The sequence below is a fragment of the Patiria miniata genome, unplaced genomic scaffold (assembly GCF_015706575.1).
Source record: "Patiria miniata isolate m_02_andy unplaced genomic scaffold, ASM1570657v1 HiC_scaffold_8, whole genome shotgun sequence".
Classification (NCBI taxonomy): domain Eukaryota; kingdom Metazoa; phylum Echinodermata; class Asteroidea; order Valvatida; family Asterinidae; genus Patiria; species Patiria miniata.
In genome coordinates, this window is record NW_024037075.1 from 908,878 (window position 1) to 930,176 (window position 21,299).

General features: G+C 42.0%; 2 protein-coding genes and 1 long non-coding RNA gene across 5 annotated transcripts in view; 1 reads left to right on the forward strand and 2 right to left on the reverse strand.

The window, feature by feature from the left end:
- Positions 1–2,274, reverse strand: part of LOC119719491 — a 4,656-nt gene extending 2,382 nt beyond the window's left edge. Inside the window, exons 1-2 of one of the 2 annotated variants that reach the window (XM_038188972.1) lie at positions 1,722–2,274; positions 956–1,378 (exon numbers count right to left, since the gene is read on the reverse strand). In XM_038188972.1, the coding sequence (XP_038044900.1) occupies positions 987–1,378; positions 1,722–2,106 (777 nt within the window). In that variant the 5' untranslated portion in view covers positions 2,107–2,274 and the 3' untranslated portion in view covers positions 956–986. Of the gene's footprint in view, positions 1–938; positions 1,379–1,721 lie in introns of both variants that reach the window. The other variant, XM_038188970.1, reaches the window with a different exon arrangement.
- Positions 1–9,254, reverse strand: part of LOC119719492 — a 24,798-nt gene extending 15,544 nt beyond the window's left edge. The window contains exons 1-2 of one of the 2 annotated variants that reach the window (XR_005269948.1): positions 9,139–9,254; positions 4,834–4,967 (exon numbers count right to left, since the gene is read on the reverse strand). This is a non-coding gene — a long non-coding RNA (uncharacterized LOC119719492). The remainder of the gene's footprint in view (positions 1–4,833; positions 4,968–9,138) is intronic. The other variant, XR_005269949.1, reaches the window with a different exon arrangement.
- A 1,416-nt stretch (positions 9,255–10,670) lies between these two features.
- Positions 10,671–21,034, forward strand: LOC119719493. Its single transcript, XM_038188973.1, has 7 exons — positions 10,671–10,887; positions 13,521–14,257; positions 14,790–15,114; positions 15,663–15,796; positions 16,312–16,483; positions 17,018–17,104; positions 18,474–21,034. The coding sequence occupies exons 2-7, from the start codon at positions 13,541–13,543 to the stop codon at positions 18,701–18,703; spliced, it is 1,665 nt and encodes a 554-aa protein (XP_038044901.1). The 5' UTR covers positions 10,671–10,887; positions 13,521–13,540; the 3' UTR covers positions 18,704–21,034.
- The last annotated feature ends 265 nt before the right edge of the window (positions 21,035–21,299 follow it).

A 21,299-nucleotide genomic window follows, 5' to 3' on the forward strand; every position in this document is an offset into this window, starting at 1 on the left:
CGGTAATTGAGGCCAGCTTCCGAGCTGAGGTATAGGGAAGCTTGATCTGAATGCCATTGATACAGCTAACAATATCTTCAATTCTTCTGTCAGAGGCTCTAATTGAAAAGTCTTTTGAATCCCATACCAAACCTAACCAAGTCAAACTTTGCGTAGCTACCCATTGTGACTTCTGAACATTCGGCACTAGTCCCGCCGACAAAAGGTCAGACTTTACCCTTGAAGCAATCAAGTTGGCAGTTTCCTCGGTGCCCGCTCTGCCCCAACCATCATCGAGGTACAAAACTACAAAGTATCCTTGAGTACGCCAGTGTTTTACTAGTGGTCTTAAGCACTTTGTAAAAATATATGGGGCTGTGGATAAACCAAATGGCAAAACTAAAAAAGAATAGTACTTGGTGACCCCTTCTGTGGTCCAAGCAAAACTAAGGAACTTGCAATGCTCAGGAAAAATCTCAATATGATGATAACCTGACTTAAGGTCAAAAGAATATAAAAAATCACCTTTCTGGAAATATGACTCTGCTACTTTCCAGTCTTCAAAAGTAATCTTATCCTTCCAAAGAAATTGATTCACATAACGAAGGTCTAAAATTAATCTTTTCTTTCCCGAACTTTGGGTAGCTACAGTCAATGGATTAACTACATGTGGTAGTTTGTCACACTCGGCAACCAATCCTTTACTCAAAAGATCTGATATCGCTTCAGAAACAAAACTGCTATTTTCTAGTGCCGACTTGTTGTTTTTGAAATTTCTGGGATTAGGCGTGTTAATGAAAGGCAATTTATATCCATTAGAAATAATATCTATGATTGTTGGATTTGCGTCTATTCCTCTCCAAAATTCTACAGCCGCTTTCAATCTGCCTTTGACCAATGGCTCATCATTGCCCTGTTCATATTCATAATAGTTTGCAAGAAAAAAGTCGATATCATACCCTGTTTCTGTATTTACATTTTCTGCTACACTATGTGAGTCGTCTGATTCACCACTGTCGGGGCTGAGTTGTACTACCCCCTGCTGGTTCTTTTCCTCCCACCATTGCCTGCCTTTGCTGTCCACAGTTGCGTCTCCAATGGCCTGGTTTCCCGCAGGCAAAGCACAAGTCCGTTGGCTTTGGTCCTGCGCTCCAAGCAGAGGTAGCCCCAGGCATGAATCTACGGTTTGGCTGAAAACTTCGAAAAAGCCCAGTGCCAGAAGTAGAAGGAGAAAACTGCTCCAATGTAGCATTTTGACGTTGACGCTTGTTCGCAAGCTGACTGCTTTTCTGAAGGCGCTTTTTTCGTACCGCCCTTGCTTGAGCTTGTCTGATTCTTTTGTCATCCTCGGAGTTACTAGCGAGCTCGTCACTGAGGTATTCATCTACAGCTGTCCAGCCTGTAAGAAGGGTATAGCGATATAGGTTAAAGAAATGTACTTTACGTATCGGTGAATCTTTAGTGGCTAATCTGTCAATGCAATTCACGTTTTATGCTAATTGTTTCGTAAAGAATGTCACCGAAAGCCCATTAGGCTCTCTTGAATACATCTTACAGAATTCGCAGTATGCCTCTATAGGCATTGCTTTATAAAAACAATTCCTACTACTTGTATTTGCTGAATAATAAGCTAAGTTTAAACTCATCATCAGTTCAGGTATTCCAAGCTTGGCAAGTACAAAGGAAAAAGGCTGAGCTAATTACAAAGCATTTGAATGACAATACTCTGTTCATCCACTAACCTGCGTCAGATTTATCGGCTAGTCTTATCAGCTTGTTTCGCTTTTTTACATCTGCAATGACCTCTGTCACCAGGGATTTTGCTGACCCACCGTCGTCTTCTTTGAGACAATTTTCTGCCCTTCCTAATTTCTCTACAATACCTGCATTGAAATCATATTGGGTTTTGTTTCCTTTGAACCGGAAACTCAGCTCCGAAGCTCGCTTCAGCTGTTGTACTTGTTCCGACGTCGTCTGTTGCTTACGCTCGCTGTCTTTTTTGAATGAGGCGAGCGAGGTATCCAAATACCCCTTGAAATCTCCCAATGCTGCTTTGATGGTATCTCCGACAAGTTTCAGGGAGACAGGTACTTCTTGTGCAGAAGAAGATTGTTCATTTAAGGACATGGTTGCTCTATCGATTTAGGCACGAAAAAGAACACACACAAATTTGACGTCCGTACTGCTTGCTGGTGAATTCGGTCAGTGACTTGAACACGCCTGTTCAACCACACCTTAATGTCACACTCCGCTGATTCCATTCAAATGTAAATTCTCGCTTTGGCTAACCCAATGAAAATATATTAGGTAATTCTGTCCCCCGGACACTTTTACCGGGGGACAGAATTACCGTCCACACCGGCCGTCTGGCTCGGCTGCTAGCGCCACTCATTGGCCCGATACATGCACTAATGTACATTGTACATGACAATCATGTATAAATCCCATAGAGAACTAGACTACGCGTACGAAGTGCACGCCGCGGCAACCTGACAGTGAATGAGATAGATTTCAACGTTGGTGGCGCTCTCTAGAATTGTACCGCGTATAACATGAATAGCTATCTCGCCATACCCGGGAATTCCCTTAGGATGAGTGACCGTGAAAAGGCTGTTCACGGTTTCGCAATAAGCTAAAAAAAAAAAAACCAGTACAGGTATGTGATAGGCATGCGGAACGAAAAACTGCATATTGTTCTGTATTGTTAGGTGGTTAATAAGTTAAGATTGATTGATTGATTGGTCAATTCTTTGTATATGTATTTATTTCCTATTACTAATATTATGTACACAAAAAATCACGTTTATAATTATGTACATGTACATGCATGTATCCAACAAAGACACGTATATGATTAATGATGGCACAGCAACAAAAATCCTTTGGGTTAACATTAAATTGACATTAATATGGAAATGGACCACTCCCGGGTTTTCCCCGCCTTCTCTTTTCTCAATTGGCTCTACCTATACTTTACAATAAAATGCGTCGTCCATTGCAAAATCGTGCTCGTGCTCCGATAAAAACTCGCACGGCCCCTATAATGGAAATGGATCACTCCCAGAATTGTCCCGCCTTTTTCTTTTCTAAAATTCACGCTGCTGTTTGACTTGCTGCGTCACAAAATATGCCCATTGCACAATCGTGCTCGTGCTCCGATCAAAAACTCGCATGGCTCCTATACTGGAATTCTGGGAATGGATCAGTCCAAAGATGTTTCCCGCCAAAACTAATGTTGTTAACTTCTATAACTTGCGGTGGCGGTAAATATAATAGGCCATTCAATCCGATATTAAAACTCATGATCGAGCAATGTTTGTTTTTCGGTACTCGTCATCATGGATGGAACAGACACAAAAATGTTTGTGGTCAACGTGTTGGAGAAAACACGCGAATCCGAAAAAATCTGGAGGAAAAATGAATTGATGAAAATATCGCCTAATCAATCTTGGTCGGAGGTATTAGCGGATGCGTGTCCGACCTTATACCGTCAGATGGAGCTGGGTCCTAGTGGGCCGCGAATTAGGATACAGCTCGCCTCATCACCGACCGCTCCTTCGGAATCAATTATCTCTGTGACGAGAGATCAACAAGTGAAATGCGCTCTCCAGTTTAGCCCCTCCTTGAGGATTGTCCACTTCGAGTTGACAAACGGTGAGTCTTCGAAAATTTGTCTTCCCTCTTAAAACGTTTTGCCGGGTATTAAAGTCGTGCTACTTCTTAGTCCGTTGATCTCTTTATGCCATCGAGATCTATTCTAAAGGTCTGTTCGGTTTTAGGGTAACCTCCAGATTTTAATCAACAAGTTCATACATGTACGTATAACAAATCATGTAGTAGCCCCCCAAAATATTGTGGCCATTCACAAGGTCCGAAATATGCCGTTTAGGAAACACCATGCAGTAAGGTCCCATAAAAAAAATTAAATACTATAGGCTATCATTTCCGCGCCCACATCGGTTTTTGCATGGAATATGGGGTTTTTTTTTTTTCATATTTAAAAAAAAAAAAAAATAGATTAAAAGTAAGGCTGCATGCCAAAACGGTAACCCATAGGCCCTGTTTGTTTAGAGGCTGATTGCCTCTTTTTCAGCCTATACACTTGAACGAAACTAAAAATAGATGGTGTTTTTATGACCGAAGTTCATTATTGCAGTCTGGTTTACAGCATGCTAGTCTGATTCCCATAATATTCTAATTCTGATGAATCTCACGGTCAGGTTACCGCCACGGCACGTTAAAAAACAGGAGGAATGCCTTCCGTTTCCGCGAGTGTTTAAATTAAAAAAAAAAATCATTTCAATCGAAAATTAGATGCCCCCTTTTTTTCTTGGTAGTGTGTTCCCTTGTTTGTTTACTCATTGGAGCTATAGCTCCATGGTTTACTTTAGCCCACAAAAGTCAAGTTCCACGGAGTGTAGTAATGGCCCGGCGCCCTGCCTGCCGTATCGGCGGTCGCCCCGTGCACGTGCGTGCGCACCAATCAACAGCGAGCTCAGCGCGCGGGGCTTTCCCCACATCATGTAACGTGATAGGCTAAGCTACGTGGTATACAATACACAGTAGATTCCCGTTACAGGGCTCTCAAAGGGACCGAACTGAACCGAGGTTGAGACTTGAGTCACTCGCGGATCGCCCGATTGTAGAGCGCACTGCGCAGTTGTATAGCATTGCATTCTAGTGGTATTTAACGTTTCCAAGATCAACATTAATTTATCGAGCAACGATTTTTTTTTGTACCAATTGCACCAGGGATGGAAAAGATGCAAAGACGTTCCTGGTCAACGTGTCAGAGAAAATACACAAATTCGAAAAAATCGGGAGGAAAAACGAATTAATGGAAGTACCACTTACCAAAAGTTGGTCGGAGGTGTTCTTGGATGCCAGTCCGACCTTATACCGTCAGATGGAGCTAGGTGGCGGGCCAAGACTTAGCATCAATTAAGCTCGCCTCATCACTGAGCACTCCTTCAAAATCGCTTATCTCTCTGAAGAGAGATCAACAAGTGAAATACGCCCTTGAATTTCGCCCCTCCTTGAATGTTGTCCATTTCGAGTTGACATACCCTGAGTCTTGCTGGAAAATAATTGGTCTTCCATCTCGAACCGTTTTTCCTGGTACGGGTAAGTCGTACTACTCTGTCAGTCAAACCACGAAGCCTGTAATTTTCGGTTTTAAATACTTTGGTAAAAAGCTACTAAAGGTCTCTTAATCATTTTGACCAAAAAGTCGGCTGGACACATAATTATTGCCCAATAAAATTGGTTAAAACCTTCTGATATTGGTCGATCATAATCAATTAATTTTGTTTAAGAGTGTACTTTTGTTCCTAAAACCCACAGGGTAAAGTAGTCTCTTTTGCTTCACATGACTGTATTAGTGTTTACCGTGTATACGCACAAAACCGGTTTTAGCTGGGGTCGCTCCGAATCCGGTCCATCGGTGAATTGTTTTTTTTTTTCAATCTCTATTATTTTTCTTGTGTAACGAAATTCCTAAATTTCTCAGATATAGCTCCAAGGTTGAATAGAGAGCAACGGTTCCCCGCACCGCGGCCGGGACACATCGTGCAAAATTCGTTCTTTTGTCCAATAACAGATATGCTACATTTTTTGTATTCCGAGTCCAGAGAGTCATTGCGTTGTAATAATATTACAATGCAGTGACTTTCTGGACGCGGAATTTAGCATAGCATAACATTCCGTCGAATGACGTCATACTTGGGTTTTTTGTCACCACCAGACAAAAAAACCCGACAGGTCACACAAACCAGGAAATGCTGGGGCGATCCATATTCATAATGGGGGGGGGGGGGCCACGCACATTTTGTTTAAATCGAGACGGATCATAACTCAAACGTTTTGCCGCGCGCGGCCCCCATTATGAATATGGATCGCCCCAGCATTTCCTGATTTGTGTGACCTGTCGGGTTTTACCATACTTCCCCATTTGTGCCGCGGCGATAATTGCATATGCCATTTATTTCGATATGAATTATACACTTGCAAGTGCAAAACTATCGAGCAACGCTTTTTTTGCACTCATTACATGGAACAGACACAAAAATGTTTCTGGTGGTCAACGTGTCAGACAAAACGCACTAATTCGAAAAAATCTGGAGGAAAAACGAATTGATGAAAGTATCGCTTAACCAAACTTGGTCGGAGGTATTAGCGGATGCGTGCCCAACCTTATACCGTCAGATAGAGCTGGGTCCTAGTGGGCCGCGAATTAGCATCCAGCTCGCCTCATCACCGACCGCTCCTTCGGAATCAATTATCTCTGTGACGAGAGATCAACAAGTGAAATGCGCTCTCCAGTTTAGCCCCTCCTTGAGAGTTGTCCACTTCGAGTTGACAAACGGTGAGTCTTCGAAAATGTGTCTTCCCTCTCAAAACGTTTTGCCGGGTATTAAAGTCGTGCGACTTCTTAGTCCGTTGATCTCTTTATGCCATCGAGATCTATTCTAAAGGTCTGTTCGGTTTTAGGGTAACCTCGAGATTTTAATCAACAAGTTCATACATGTACGTATCACAAATCATGTAGTAGCCCCCAAAAATGTTGTGGCCATTCACAGGGTCCGAAATATGCCGTTTGGGAAACATCATGCAGTAAGGTCCCATAAAAAATTAAATACTATAGGTTATCATTTTCGCGCCCACATCGGTTTTTGCATGGAATATGTTTTTTTTTTCATATTTATTTAAAAAAAAATAGATTAAAAGTTAGGCTGCATGCCAAAACGGTAACACATAGGCCCTGTTTGTTTAGAGGCTGAGTGCCTCTTTTTCAGCCTATACACTTGAACGAAACTAAAAATAGATGGTGTTTTTATGACCGAAGTTCATTATTGCAGTCTGGTTTACAGAATGCTAATCTGATTCCCATAATATTCTAATTCTGATGAATCTCACGGTCAGGTTACCGCCACGGCACGTTAAAAAACGGGAGGAATGCCTCCCGTTTCCGCGAGTGTTTAAATTTTTTTTAAAAGGTTAATATTCATTGCTTGCATTAAAAAAATACCTTTAAATTCAGCGTCATTTTAACTTTTTAACTGCATGCACCCAACGATAAAACTCATTTTACAAGTCTGTGCCATTATTAATTTAGTGAAACCACCAGAGAGTGTTATCCCCCTCAGAGGCCATAATTGTGTTAATAATTTATTTATTTAAACATACATTTCCATGGACCTGGGTGTATTTTACGTCACACCACAAGTTAAGTAAAGAGATGCCTTTCATAGCATTGTCCTGTGAGGGCGATGTTTACTAAAACTCGTCCAAAACCTGTGGTCAAGAACTGGCATGTCATTAGTGTGGTAATAACATAGAGCTATATTTTAATTAGCTCTATAGGTAATAACCAAAGCATGCGCGATATATGGCTTGAGCGTGCATGAAAGGGTTAATAATATCATCATAAGACAATATTTTTCAGCCCCCCCCCCAAAAAAATACACACAGTCGTGTTATCCTATACTTATGAGGACCTCATATTGTTCCCTTCTTTTGTTCCCGTTGTTTCTACTGTAACTTTTTCTCAACACGTCCCATAAGGTTGTACACGAACACTTTCCGAGGACTTGGCTTGGGTCCTAGCGGTTATTGATAATCCCGTATTCATTTATTTATTTAAACTTGTGTATAACCCATTCAACCAAGGTGGTTTTTCAAGGGGCCGTGTTGCATAAAAAATTGGACAATACACAAAATACAAATCAATAGTTCATAACATTTATAAACCAAACCGTACATTAAGTCGGTGTGCACACGTTAAACGAAAAAAAAAGAAGAAATACACCTTACTGTCCCATCAATAAGTCCTCAGTCGTAAAGTATAACAAGATCACACAGCCTACACACACATTCTCAAATTTGTATCCTTGTGGAGACATTCCTTTGTTCTCGTGTAGTAAAGTGTTCAATTTTGAAAGTGAAGTTTCAAAATGCTCTTATTTTAACCAGAATTAGTTTCCTTGGCTGAAATTTGGACTTAATATCCCTTTTCTAAAACTCTTTCATTTGCGACGGATCAACCCACCTTGGAAATTCCTAGTTTTTGAGTAAAACCCATATATCTATTTCGTGAAAACCTTGTGGAGACCTATTCATCTATAGAAATTGCCCTGTGGAGACCTTTACAATGTTTTGTTCCCTATTGTGTGTGTGTCTCCACAAGGATACAAATTTGTAGTCACACACCCCTGTTAGTAAAGATTGAGTGCCATTTTGTACGGGCTGCGCATTTTTTTCCGAAAAAGTCCCGTCATGCATAACACGCAGTGAATTAAGATCGGCTCCTCACACTGTTATTCCCTTATGCAAATTAGGAGTAGTCTGGTGCGTTACATTTGCGTTTGCTTTTGTATGCGGTGTCTGGAGTAAAAATAGAATCAATTCGTCACACAACGACGAAATATACATGCGTTTTCAATCAATCAAAATTTTTTACCTATACAGAGCAAGTATGCCTGAGAAAACGTCCGGTTGACACACAGTGAGCGAAGCACGTACCGCGCCGCGCCGGGAAAAGCACTGTGACGAATCCCCGCCATTGTACATGTACAATACAAAAAAAAACATGTACATTGTACGTTGAGCGAAAAGAGGCGGGGATTCGTTTTTATGAATGGCGCAGTACGGGTGGGTACAAAATGTGGGCGGCAATTTGCTTGTTTTTACCCGGCGCTGTAGATCAGCAGAAGGTGTGTCTATAGGATACTGTAATTTTATTGGTCTAAAATAGGACAGCCAAGTGTATCTGACATTACAGTGCATTGAAAAGTATCATGCATTTGCATAATATAATCACGGCGGTACATACTAAAGATCCTCAGTAAAGGCCCCTAGCGCCTGCCAGTTTTCTAACATACCCGGCGGCCGTTGGTTTGATCATTATCGGGAATAAATCGCACGCACGGTAAACGAGCATGTTCGAGTATAGAGTCACTCACGGGTCGCCGGTGCGCAGTTGTATATCATCGCATTTCGGTGTTATCAAGATCAAAATTAAATCATCGAGCAACATTTTTTTGGTACTATTTGCACCATGAATGGAAAAGATGCGAAGACGTTTCTGGTCAACGTGTCAGAAAAAATACACAAATTCGAAAAAATCTGGAGTAAAAACGAATTAATGGAAGTACCACTTACCAAAACTTGGTCGGAGGTGTTCTTGGATGCGTGTCCGACGTTACATCGTCAGATGGAGCTAGGTGGCGGGCCAAGACTTAGCATCCAGCTCGCCTCATCACCGACCGCTCCTTCGGAATCGCTTATCTCTGTGAAGAGAGATCAACAAGTGAAATACGCCCTTGAATTTCGCCCCTCCTTGAATGTTGTCCATTTCGAGTTGACATACCCTGAGTCTTGCTGGAAAATAATTGGTCTTCCATCTCGAACCGTTTTTCCTGGTACGGGTAAGTCGTACTACTCTGTCAATCAAACCACGAAGCCTGTAAATATCCGGTTTTAGATACTTGTAGTTTTGTTTGAAGAAAACACTCTTTTTTTTTATTTCGTGCGGGGGGGGGGGAGGGGCTCCATCCCCTTCCCTAGCTGGATAAAACTGGTACTCTTCACAAGTGTTTCTACATAATTATACTTAATTTTAACAACTTGGACATAAAAAAGCATATAGGGCCTACCTCCTTGCCAAATTTATTGTGGCTAGACCAACTAACTGTTGGGGCGCTAGAACTCCTTTTTTGACATTTGGGATTTTGGTCTGTCGTGGTACGACCATGGAGAAATAAAACATGGTACGACCGCAAACCAAAATCCCAAATGTCAAAAAAGGAGTTTTAGCGCCCCAGTTAGTGGGTATGTATTGTGGTCATTCACAAGGTCCAAAATTATGCCATAAGTTGGACACATCCGTGAGCCCCATGTAATTAATTAATATTATTAGGTACTATTATCCCCGCCCACAACTTGAGTTTTCTGAAGCAGCAGCCCTTGCCCGTCCAACCCATCCCGGCAAATAAGTAAAGACTCGGTTTTGCAAGCGGCGCGGCAAAGTTTTCTTTTACTGTTTTGAATTCATTAGACGGATTGGTATAAATGCATGTTGATTTATTGACGGTCCGGATGGTTGTCACTCGAGCCCCCCCCCCCCCCCCCCCCCCCCCTTCCCGGCCGTGTTTAGTTTGCAGTCACCCGAACTGGCACGATTTACGCCCCCCCCCCCCCCCCCCCCAAATGAACAGAAAATTACAGAAATCTCAAAACGCCGTCAAAACTTATTCAGCTGGTGCCTGGTGGTGTTCAATTCGCCCTGATACTCGTGGCACGCTTGCCGCCCTACTAGCCGGCATGCAGAGCCTGATTCCCGTCCCCATATTGTGTGTGAAGTCGCCCGCGTGCAAAACTAGTTCAATAGTATAGTATTGTGATTATGCACGTAAATATGCAAGAATGCCGCTATTGACATTGTGACATGAGTTTTGGCAGCCGGTCAAAGGACTTGAATTTTGACACATTGTCATATGAAAATCCGACTCCTTGTCCCTATTTATAGGCTAATCCCTCGCACGTGACAGGTAAATCTCCCATAATGATCCTAAAAATAGCATATTATCGTACTTACGCATTTGCAATACTACCATTACAATGAGTCCATATTTCATTGAATAGGATATTCACGCTACATGTACAACACGGCATGTGCAAAGATAATATAGATTTCAACGTTGGTGGCGCTTGTCTGTCGAAGTTAGGGAATTCCCTTCCATAAAAAATCTTGATTGAGTGTGACTGAAAGCTGTGGACGTTGCGAACGAAATGCTTGAAGCATTAAACTTTTCCGTAGCTTTGTAATACATTTACCAGTTACCATGGTTACGACCGAAATTATGTGACAATCTTCCCTAGAGAACTGTTCATAGCCAGGAAGGAAAATCGGTTCGTATTTTCGTGTGGTTTTGGTCAATGTTGTTCATCAGTCATCAGGTCATGTCAGTCATGTTCATGTTGTTTGGTCAATGTTGTTCGGTTGTTTGGTTTGGGGTTGACTTAGTCCAAAATTTGGGACTAGTCTCATTCAACATGTTCAATACTGTGTACTATGAGAAGGTATTGAAAACATGCAAAACAAGAAAATAGACCGGCACCTAAAACAACCGGTTGTCGGACGCTTCGCCCCATTTCCACGTCGCCCCATGTCACTTCGCCCCTAACCACTTCGCCCCATCCCCACTTCGCCCCATCCCCACATCGCCCCATCTCCGCTTCGCCCCATCCCCACTTCGCCCCATCCCCGCTTCGCCCCATCCCCACTTCGCCCCATCCCCACTTCGCCCCATGTAGTATGAAAAAGGTGAAGGCTTGGGGTGCAGACCAAATAAACTGCAAAAGACCCCAGATAATAAATGCTCCCAATTCTAGAAACTTAGGAAAAATACAAACTCTCTGATGAGGTGCTCGAGACACAGATGAGAGAAATGATGGCTCTATCCCATTCAGAGACGCCTCTCCTATTGGCTTGTGAATAAAATCATCAGCCGATGGATTCAAAAGAATCCGTAGGCATGGGTCAGTGAAGGAACTCACTGCCTTGAGGAAAATGTTCAAGTCCGTTCACTCTCCAAGAATGAAATTAGGATGTCAAAGGTATTGTCGTTCTCAGATAAGTGGGAGACGGGTTGGTATAGCCGGGTTGGGAACAAAGTTGGATCTTTTACTTCAAGCTTTTTTGTCGGTAGGGGAGAGCCTAGCTTGAGAGGTTGGTTATGAATTGTTTCATTTGGTGATGGGCTAATTCTTTCCGTTGGTTAGCAATGAGTAAATCTGTTGAATTTTTTTTTTAAGCCAAAAAAATAGATGAGATTTTTTTTTACATGTAACGGCTGGGGCGAAGTGGGGATGGGGCGAAGTGGGGATGGGGCGAAGTGGGAATGGGGCGAGGTGGGAATGGGGCGAAGTGGGGATGGGGCGAAGTGGGGATGGGGCGAAGTGGGAATGGGGCGAAGTGGGGATGGGGCGAAGTGGGGATGGGGCGAAGTGGTTAGGGGCGAAGTGACATGGGGCGACGTGGAAATGGGGCGAAGTGTCCAACATTCAAACAACCAGTCCAACACAGCTTCAGTACTGCATCAATCAACCATGCCAAAAGAATTAAAGAAGCATGAAGCGGGAACTAGTCTCAATTTACTACACATTTCTCCATAGTCAAGCCACCAGACTATTGAGACTGAATGAAGAGGTCAATCATTTTGAAATCACTTGACTTCCCTCTCATGTGCAAAATATTGAAGAAAAGTCTCCTTTAAAAATTGAATTCAGTCTGCAAACTTGGTTGGTGAAGTCTGAGGACATTTTTTTGCTCCAGTGGAATTCTTGGCTAAACTGTGAGTAAAGTGGGCCGTATTTAGTTTTGCACATTTCAGAGCACTCCGGAGCCCTGTCTGGGGTTGACTTAGCTTGAGTAACTCCAGCTGACATGCTCCATATTCATTCACATGTGCATCCAGGCATCCAATAAAGCGCCCTCTATTGATTAAAATTTACTTCATGCCCACCCCGCATCCGTGCATCCAGGCTTCCAATAATGTGCCCTCTATTGATTAAAATTTACTCCATGCCCTCCCCGCATCCGCGCATGTACGTTAAAAAGGCGACAAGTTACTCAGACTAGCATTAACCTTAATATGGTCTGCATCCAGTTGAATACTCCCACTGTACTTAATACTGGTAAAAATATGGTATTGGTTTTTTGACCGCATAAGAAAAAACAGCACTGCCTAATTTAACTGACATAGGGAGACTAGTCCGATTATATAGTAGACTCTTCAAATCGTTTTTTTTTTTAACATTTTGACATCGTCTGGCTAGAGTCTTAGGATCATCCCTTAATCACTGTGTGTACTATTAATCAAATCAGTAACACTCATCATACCCTTAATCAAAATCTTCAGATTTCACCACAAAAAAAGGTCCTGAAACTGTCTTATGTGCCCCTAACAGGCTTTTGTGGGAATTTGAAATTAAACTGGTGGTGGTTAGGTTCACTTACGTTCGGGAAGAAAAGAGAAATTGTCCATTCAATTCGGAGACCTGTCGTTGTGCTGGAGGACGCCCTCTTGGTTTTTTTTCTTTAACCCCGGCTTCGGCTCTGTCTTTGGCTCCATTCATGCAGGTTAGCAATGCGGCTGGTCCGGGATACAGACCGAAGCAATTCCTCTACTACCCGCGGATGCACAGGCCTAGGACAATGATATATTCATAAAATTACAGTGGTTAAAAGTAAATTCCTAAAATCATAATACCAGATCAATTACACATGCGGTACTATACAGACAATGTTTGGATAAAACATACATTATAATTCAAATCTGACCAACAGTTGTAAAAAATGAAGAAATGAAGTACGACTAACTTTACATTAACAAAAATCACACAAATGAATAAAACAATCAGGACAAGACAACAAGGACAATACAAAAGTTCAGTCAATGCGCAACTTCTCATTAGTTTTCTTTGAGGTCAAAAGAGCTGACATTGATTATTACGTATTCCTATATGATACTCTTTTACAGATTCGTACAATTGTTTGACTATGGCAAGTACCAACCCTGCTAAAGATCCAAATGAATCCTCTGAAATGGCGACCCCTACATCAGAGAGCATTGTGCAAGCAGTCGCGGTTTATGCTTCCAGCAAAGATGCAGAAATCAAGGAGTTGAAAGCTCAACTTGCAGCGGCTGAGAGTGAAAATTTGGACTTGAAAAGTCAAAAAGCCACGTGGTTCTTGGACATGTTGGAGAAGAAATCTCTCAGTGATCGTGTAGAGAAGCTTGACAGAGAGTTGAAGATGCTGCAGGATCTTCAACGGCGTCCAGCAGCAGGCGTGTCAAGCATGGGTGTGTCAAGCATGGGTGTGTCAAGCATGGGCGTGTCGACTGATGGCAGAGGCGATGCTGCACCGGGGCCGCTGCTTTCCAGAGTTGAGAGCCTTGAGAAAGGCATGGCAAGTGTCCGGATTGGAGGTGAGCATCCCGAGTCTTGCCCTTCGCCCGTCTGCTCGGAGCATCTTGTGGAAACAGATGGCCAGATGACCGACTTGCCCAACACCCATGTGAAGCCAGCACTGCAGGCCGGATCCGACGTTCCGCAGACAGAAACAACAGCTGCAGGAGGAGGCAAAGTACCGGCAGGAAGAGCGGCAGTCTCGGCTGAGACCAAAGCCGCAGCTATGGCCTCCCAACAAGGCGCCTTTGACAAGCTTGAGAGCGGAAGTTACAGCTTCGTCCAAGTCTCCAGCAAGGAAAAAGTGGTAAGCGACTATCATGATTGCTGGTCCAAGTGCATTCTCAGACTGAATACCTTCGCCCAGTTTCACATGCTGTTAAAAAAGGAAATAGTATTAATGCTTTGGGGACAAATAAAACATGCAAAGAAATTACCGAATTCTGTTGCATATGACTTTTTTCAGCACATTTTATACAACGCCTGAATGAATCCGGGTCATCTGATTGGTAGGTTGTTGATGACAAGTCATTAAGTTATTCGTCCCAATCCACGACCCGGGCACATTGCAAAATGAAAAGAACTTTTATTCCACTGTGAATAGAAGTTTATGTTTCATTCACGTGTTGTCTAAGCATGTTTCTAATTCGTGCAATGAAAAACTGGGTGACAGATGAAATCCATGAGGCAAAACGTTCCATCTGTCAAATTATTCTTACTATTCCACTCATGTTGGTATACACTAGACTTTTTTTTTAAAAGATGGATCCCACATGATTTTCCATTTATTACGTTTCCTTGCTTCTTTTTCATTAAATTATATTTCTACCATAAATCAGACCGAGTGTCCCGTCAGTACAGAAATGATGGAATGGCTCTCGGAAAATCTCACCCTTGCTGACTGGAAACCGTTGATGCGAAAGCTGGGACTTACGGACGTCGAGATCGGGAATGCAAGTTTTGGCCACCCACACGTAGTGGAGCAACGCTACCAGTGTTTGCTGCACTGGCGTAAGACGCACTCCAGATCAGCCACAGTCCCCACCTTGCTGACCGCCATCCGTGCGAAGTCGCTGCATCAGCTGGCCAGGGATTTCTGCAAGGAGTTCCCTGCGGAGAGCTCCCCTGTTGAAACCAAGCGAGAGTCTACACCTGAGCTCACGAGTGAGTCTGACGACGGAGTTTGCGTGGCTCCATGCTAGACTGGTCTCCGCCCCCCTTAAAATATGAGGACCGGTTGCTAGTTCCCATTCAAAGCAGCTCAGCTCTGCGCATGCGCGACATTATTTCTTTTTAAATACAATTTTTGCAGCATTGTGCGTAGATGAAATTTGAAAACATGTCTATCAAAAAACTGATCTCCATACCATAACTAATAGGCAAAATTGCCAGTGTCTCCACGTAGGCAACTTTCAAGCGTTTCAACTGCAGAGTCATGATAGGTTTCAAATTGTGAAAAGTAGTGTATCTCTCTTTATTGATAGTGTCCAGAGATACTTTCGAATTTAGCGAAAATTTAAGCTCATCACCGCAAAAATTGCACGTTGCTGCTATTTTGCAATAGGCTGGTTCCGCGCTAAAATTGTCATCGTGATTTTGTTTGGGGTTTGAATCCAGAAAATGAGTGTGTTTTCTGTTCTCTCTAATAAAAAAGTCAAAAAGCTGTTGCTTGTTCATTTGTTTTGTTTGTTTGTTTTGTTGTTTTTTCACAGGGAATTTCTTAAGTAACCTGGAGAGGTTCTTGGATCCATTTGTGGCTGACTTCGACGCCCTTAAGCAAGACCTGCACAATGGCCCCAGAATTTCTCCAGGGCAGTGCCTCAAGATCGGATACCGATCGCAAGAGGTAAGTTGAACCTACCAACGAAGCAGTCTGTGACTGACTACCCATGGGACATCCACAGGGCAAAATGTCACAGGCATATCCGTGTCTGAGAAAACATCATCAACAGCCTGACATGCCAGTCGACTGTACAAAAACAGTACCCCACCCACAATGCACCCATTGACTGTACAAAAATGGTACCTTACCCCCAATACACCCGTTGACTGTACTAAATGGCAGCCAAATCCCAATACGCCCACTGACTGGACAAAATTAGTACCCCTCCCCAAATACACCTGTTGGCAGTCCTATATACCCAATACGCCCAAAATGGCTGCCCAATAATACCTATACGCCCATTGACTGTACAAAAATGTACCCCACCCCCAATGCACCCATTGGCACCCCTATTAGCCCAATATGCCCCAAATGGCAGCCTAATCCCAATATGGACTGTACAAAAAAGATGCCCCACCCCCATCTTACTGAGCATTTAACTGTGCACATACAATATACTGTATTTATTTCTGCATTAGGGAAACGGCCGACTTGACACTGTCATGGAGGACTGGAGTTCTACGTATTACAAGAAGAATAACTCGGACAGCGAGTTGGACAAACGCTGGGCGCTTCGGAAGTTTCTCCAGAACTGGGGAAAAGAAGTACGAGCTATCTTCAAGAAACACGTCAACCAGGGAGGAGTGATAGGTAACATGAATAAAAAATAAACAGTTCCGCCTATTCATTGGCATTATGGGGTGCCCCTATACAATAGCACTGCCTGGTTCTCCTCAAACACTGGGCACTTCAGAAGTTTCTCCAGAACTGCAGAGAGGACGTACGAGATACCTTCAAGAAATACTCATTCATTGGTGTTATGAGGTGCTCCTATACAATAGCACTTCCCAATTCTCCTTACCAGTCTACAATCAGTCACCAGTCCAGTCAGTGAGTGAGAAAGGTTAAAGCAGGACGCTAGGCTAGCCCTCTGGTATCTGCAAAAAAAATGGAACGGCTCGGCTTCATTCTTAAAAGAGCAATTTATTAAGCACAGATTTGTTTTTTTCCATTCTTCTCCCAACGACGGGCAGAGCATACTGCTTGAAACGTTGAGTCCCTCCGGTTCTTTTCAGAACCACACATACTCACAAAAGAGATTTATTCACATGGTGCTACCGCAAACTTATCTTGTCCATTCATCTTCAAAGTTGGCTTTCAGCTTTCTGTTCCTCTTTGACACAGGCCCTGCTGCGGGAGATGATGCCAAGATTGGCAATTTGCCCTACTCAACGATTCAAGACATTGAGGAGATGCTGAGCTACACTGACGGTGGGTGTTTTGGGGCTATTGTAGAGTTTGGGTCCTGGCAACTAACTTCTTGAATTTTAAGTTGACTAGATTCTATACATTTTGGGAAACAGAGAGAAATCTATGCCCTTTTTTTTGGGGGGGGGGAGGGGGGGGTAAGAGGATTCCGTTGCTAGCACTTCAGATTCCAAAGATACTGTTTCGTTTGTTCACGTACTCTCATAAATGTACATTTCTTAAATCAGCACTCGGAACATGATTTTTCATTCAGTCAGTTAGTATATGTGACGAAGATTCCCACTGGAACGCAATTTTGCAGTAATTAATAAATAACAAATTTGTTTTAATAAATAACAAATTTGTGAAGTGTGTCTGTTGGCACACTTTTTTCAAACCACCTTTAATGATTGTTTTCTTCCAAGTGATACCATTTCAGACGGATTCATTTCACAGTTGAAGTCCCTTCTCAGTTGAAGTTTAATAATTGTGGGACAAGTCCGACAAAGCATACATTCCGATTCCTGAATAACTCTGAGACATTTTATTTTGTTCCGGGCCAACGGCAAGGTTACCAGTCCTTTTCACAATTGTATGTCTCATTTTCGCCTACGCACATGGATGCTTTCACAAAACATCTCGTGCGTCAGTTTACTGAATGGAGCCAATGAACCCATCACAAATCACGCTTGTAACAATAGAGCTGTATAGAAAAATTGTGTATACAGTGTGGGGGCTCATGAAAAGATTTTTTTCCAGCAGAGGAGAATAGATCGCTAGCCTTGAATTTGATGAAGCGTAAAGCTCCAGGTACGTTCACAGCATCAGACCTGTGCCAATAGTAATGCCGACTAGTCACGTGTAAGTTTTAACAGGGACCTGGTAGGAATCATCAAGTGAAGTGAAAAACTTTTCACATCAGGAAATCACAAAGCAACAAATGGAACAACAGTCAATAAACAACTTGAATAACACTTGTTTGCGGGATCAAAGAAGTGGGTGAATGGAAGGTTGCATGGATGGTAACACCATTCGTCATCTACTTTTTCCTTAGTTGTTTTACTTCAATGTTTGATCATTGATGCAGTCCACTCCATTGGTACAAGAATTTCACTCTCTACCAATCTGAGTGGTTTCAATCATGTAAACGTATTAAAGGGAAGGCACTTTTTTGTATGTGGTCATTTTAAAAGAGAGAGAGTGAGATATGCTTCCTGCCTTGCTACAAGTTGCAAGGAATTTTTTCTCCAATTTGAGCTTGAAGTTTTTGCCTTTAATGTGTAGTTTCATAATCGTACCAATGTTCGGATGTGCCTTTAAGCGACTGAAAAAGCATCCATGCAAGCCTGGTATGAACCCTTGAATTGCCGTTTATCATGTCTGTGTATGCCAGGTGTGCGCAACTGGAAGGATCTAGCCGATTGGCTGAGGAAGCAGCACCAGAGCGTCTTTCAGCCGGTCACCAAGAACAAGATACGACTTTGGGAGAACGACCCTGACCCACGCAAGGGCGCCAAGAGTGTCTTACAAGTCTGGGAGACCACCACCCAAGCCAAAGTGGGCGCCCTCTATTCGTGGCTGGTGGAGAACGGACGCCTGGATATAGCAAAGGTCTTGGAATAATTAAGTTAGGTAGAACACTGCTGTAGCAAAAAATAGATTGTCTTGTTTAGCGGTCGTTCCTTAAAGCGATTCCAAGATGGCGTTTTGTGTACATAAGGTGACTTGTATGTTGCACATCCAACTGTAATTTGAATTTTGGACTTTTTGAGATACGGTCAATTTTTGGAATTACGGAGGCAACTGTTTCCATCCAACGAACGCTGAAGTCCGTACGGCCTCCCATTTCAAAGATAGTAGGCCGTATCTCATGCAAAATTTTGCATGTTTGATAACGTAATACAAAACGACATATGTTTAGATACATTAAATTCGTGCTGAATGCGACAAAACTTACAGGAGTTACGGCTTTGTGCACAGTTATTCTGTATTTAAACAGGATTCGTGATTGAAATTACGTCTTTTGTTTGGCTTCACCGTTAACGAGAAGCTAGATTTTATTCAATGTAAATTCTAAGAAGGGATGTCATAAGCATGTCAGGTGTTTATATAACGTGTACATAGTATACCTGTGCTTTTTTGAAAAGCAGAGATAAATATCTGTAGTTTTTAAATTCTTTCCAAAAATTGGTGTTGATCGCATTCCATTGTGTTTTACATCTCATAAGTAACTGGAGCTGGTTTAATTGAACTGGTCAATAGGAACATGGCCAACAAAAAAAAAAAAACGAAAAGAAAAAAAGAAACTGTTATAAACAGTATAAACATCACTGCTGTAAAAACAAATTGTTTATTCTATAAATATTTGTAGTACCTTATGAAAATTGTTTACAAGCATCACGACTAACAAATATGTACAGACACAAGAAATATAATCTGTGGTATAAAAAAAGGGCTCAATTGATTGCAAAAGAGAAAATATAGAAGACCTTGAAGGTTTTAATCCAGTTGTTGAGTTTAATGGTATACTTTTGTGCGTAGTTATCTTGTATATTGAAATTGTGGTTTTTTGGGGGGTTTTTTTGCTTCACTGTTAAAAAGAGTAGCTGATTTTGTTCAATGTAATCAACATGAACTTAAAATGTGCATGAAGATTGTTTAAAAATGGATTATAGAGATAAAAACGCTTTAGTTTAGCAGATTACAGTTGTGCATTGTTGAACGTAACCTGTAACATCTCTTAAATGTATATTCATAAATACCTGGGGCAGTTTTGCCATTCCCATTGGTTGAGAGCCCATCACATGGGTGGTCTTATACTGCCGTTAAAGACCGATGCTTAAAACAGCGTTCCATGTCGCATGGGTGTTGTGCGCACCGCACATGCCAGCTACATCCTGCTGCTTCAAATCCACTGATATGATCTCCTTATAAGGAGAATGAGACGTTTAGCAAACTACACGTCGGAACGCGACATGCACCATAAAAGTGGCCTGAACATGGAGTAAAACGTTGAACCGAAACATCGTCGGAACTTCGTCAGTTTTTTTGACATTTATGAACTTTTGACCAAAAAGGTATTCATGATGGGAGTTATAGTGTGTGGTGGAGCAGTTTTAAACGTTTCGTTAAAACTGGTGTAGGGCCTCATCGCCAGTATTCGGCTCGGGCTCATTATTGGCATCCAGGCAACTAACCAGTTTGAACCCAGATGTTTACAAATGCTCTCCCTCATTATTATTCCCGTATATGCACCCATGCATAGTTTGTTATTGAAGATTTTTGGTTTTAATCGTGATCAGCAATATTGGAACCTGCGAAACAAAATGTCCGGTAGAACATCATGCATAGCATTGTCTGTCAAGTTTGTAAGATTTCGTTGTTTTTCAATTTCTTAATGTCTTCCAAAAAAGGAAATAAAAGATGGCAATTCTGAAACTGACATTAATACAAGTGCTTTTCAAAAAGGCCGAGGGAGGGGGGGGGGAGGATAATATGCTGCAGTTTCCAATATTGTGACAATATTATGTACTCGGTAATTGTAATAAAAATCTTTAGTACGATGAGTTCTGGTATATTCATTTGTTTTATCAAATTTATTAACATGTATAAACAAGATGCACTGTTTTTAAAACAGTTTATATTCTGTAAAAATATGTAACAACTTATGCAAATTCTTTCCAAGTATGAAGTGAAAGGTTATCTGTGATGAACTCTTAACATAAAACGAGACGTAATACTGAATGGTTTCCTCGATTGTTTTAATTAGAAATTTTGGCCAGCACTTTACATATAGGTCTGATGGTCCTATGTTCATGTGGTTGAAGCCACTTCCATGCCCAGTGATATAAGAACCTTTTCTGTTAAAGTTAATGGACGTCATTTGCAAAACAATATGTATTTTTGCCAATTCAAGGAACAAAATACAATAAATCTGAAGCAGGAATTAAAAAACTAACCGTGTCAAAATTTCAGCTAAGTAGCCATCATACCAACCTCGTCCCCTGTGCTTACTTTATTTCCAAACCTGTTTCCCAAGAGTAAGCCCTGGATAGGAAACTTTCTTTTTGTATCCTGATTTGATACCGCAATTGGCTGGTAATGGATTTTTATCGTGTACTTGGTGTTATTCACAACGTGCAGTATGTATTTTCTGTGTTATTTGTCTATGCCTTCTCGAAAATACTCATTTCCTTTCCAATTTGTTCATATTAATATG